Here is a 1,196-nt window from a genome sequence, read left to right as displayed (position 1 = left end):
ATATATATATATATATATATATATATATATATATATATATATATATATATATATATATATATATATAAAGCAAGAAAGAGTTCGATAAACTCACAATGTGCGAAGATGTCCCAAGTTCCCAATATTTGGAGATAGCATGCCTGCTAATCCGGTACTAGCCATTTCCCTAAGAAGCATTAGCAGAAAACATAAAAGAAGCAAAGTTAGGCTACACAACACCAAACATGATTTCCTTCCATCCCAAATTTGGAGTCAACTTTCGAATGTTTACGATTCAAATGACTACATTTCAACTTCAAAATCGATTCACGATTCAATCAGTATTATTCAGGATAATAATGTACCAACACATACTATAAATGGAAACCTTTTGTTTTAACAATGTAAAGGAAATCAAATCTTGAATTTGGAAAACAAGCAATTGAACCTTTTTGTTTAGATTGAAATAAAGATTCAAAAATCAAAAAAGGGGAGAAATCTAAATACTAACAGATGGAAACTTTTAGTTTTGGCAATGTAAATGAAATCAAATCTGAATACTAACAGAGAAATTAACACACATACTATAAATGGAAGCTTTTCGTTTTGACAATGTAAAGGAAATCAAATCTTGAATTTGGAAAACAAGCAATTGAATGGATCTTTGATACTAGTTTCTAAAGTTGACTTCAAATTTGGATAAAAGGGTTGGCTTATATTGAAATAAAGATTCAAAAAAAGGGGCAGAAATCCAAATACTAACAGAGAAATTACAAAACCCTCGGAAGAACAAGCAACCATGTTCCATGTACAAGGATCAACAGAATTGATGTCCCATCCATCAAGCACATGGTACTCATCTATCATTTTATTCTTCATAGACATCAATGCTGCCACTGTGAAATAAGACACTTCATATTTTCAATCATTATAACTAAATAAACCAAAAACCCAAATCAGAAAATGGGTTTTTATATACATTTAAACCCTTTCTCTTCACTGCAATGGCTTACCTTCATAGTTGACACCTTTAGGAGAAAGAAGGCTATCAGAAGCACCCACCATTGATACTGAAACCCTAAATACAAAAATCATCACCCAAAAAGTTACCAACTTCATATTGTTACCCCCTGATGATGATGATGATGATGATAACGATTCCAACAAAACCCACAAAAATTTGCCCTAAAAGACAAAGCCCTGTTGGATCTTTTAGT

At 31.4% G+C, this 1,196-nt stretch overlaps 1 protein-coding gene across 3 annotated transcripts in view; it reads right to left on the bottom strand.

Moving 5' to 3' along the window:
- LOC112526631 (probable LRR receptor-like serine/threonine-protein kinase At5g45780) overlaps positions 1–875 on the bottom strand; it is a 4,415-nt gene extending 3,540 nt beyond the window's left edge. For all 3 annotated transcript variants that reach the window (XM_025136995.1, XM_025136994.1, XM_025136996.1), the window contains exons 1-2: positions 743–875; positions 95–166 (exon numbers count right to left, since the gene is read on the bottom strand). In XM_025136995.1, coding sequence (XP_024992763.1) covers positions 95–166; positions 743–864 — 194 coding nt within the window. In that variant the 5' untranslated portion in view covers positions 865–875. The remainder of the gene's footprint in view (positions 1–94; positions 167–742) is intronic.
- Between the last annotated feature and the right edge of the window lie 321 nt (positions 876–1,196).

Source organism: Cynara cardunculus (genome assembly GCF_001531365.2).
Source record: "Cynara cardunculus var. scolymus isolate 2C chromosome LG 14, CcrdV1, whole genome shotgun sequence".
In the NCBI taxonomy this organism is placed as follows: Eukaryota; Viridiplantae; Streptophyta; class Magnoliopsida; order Asterales; family Asteraceae; genus Cynara; species Cynara cardunculus.
Note: the sequence above shows the minus strand (reverse complement) of the source record. Positions and strands in the feature narration are given on the sequence as shown.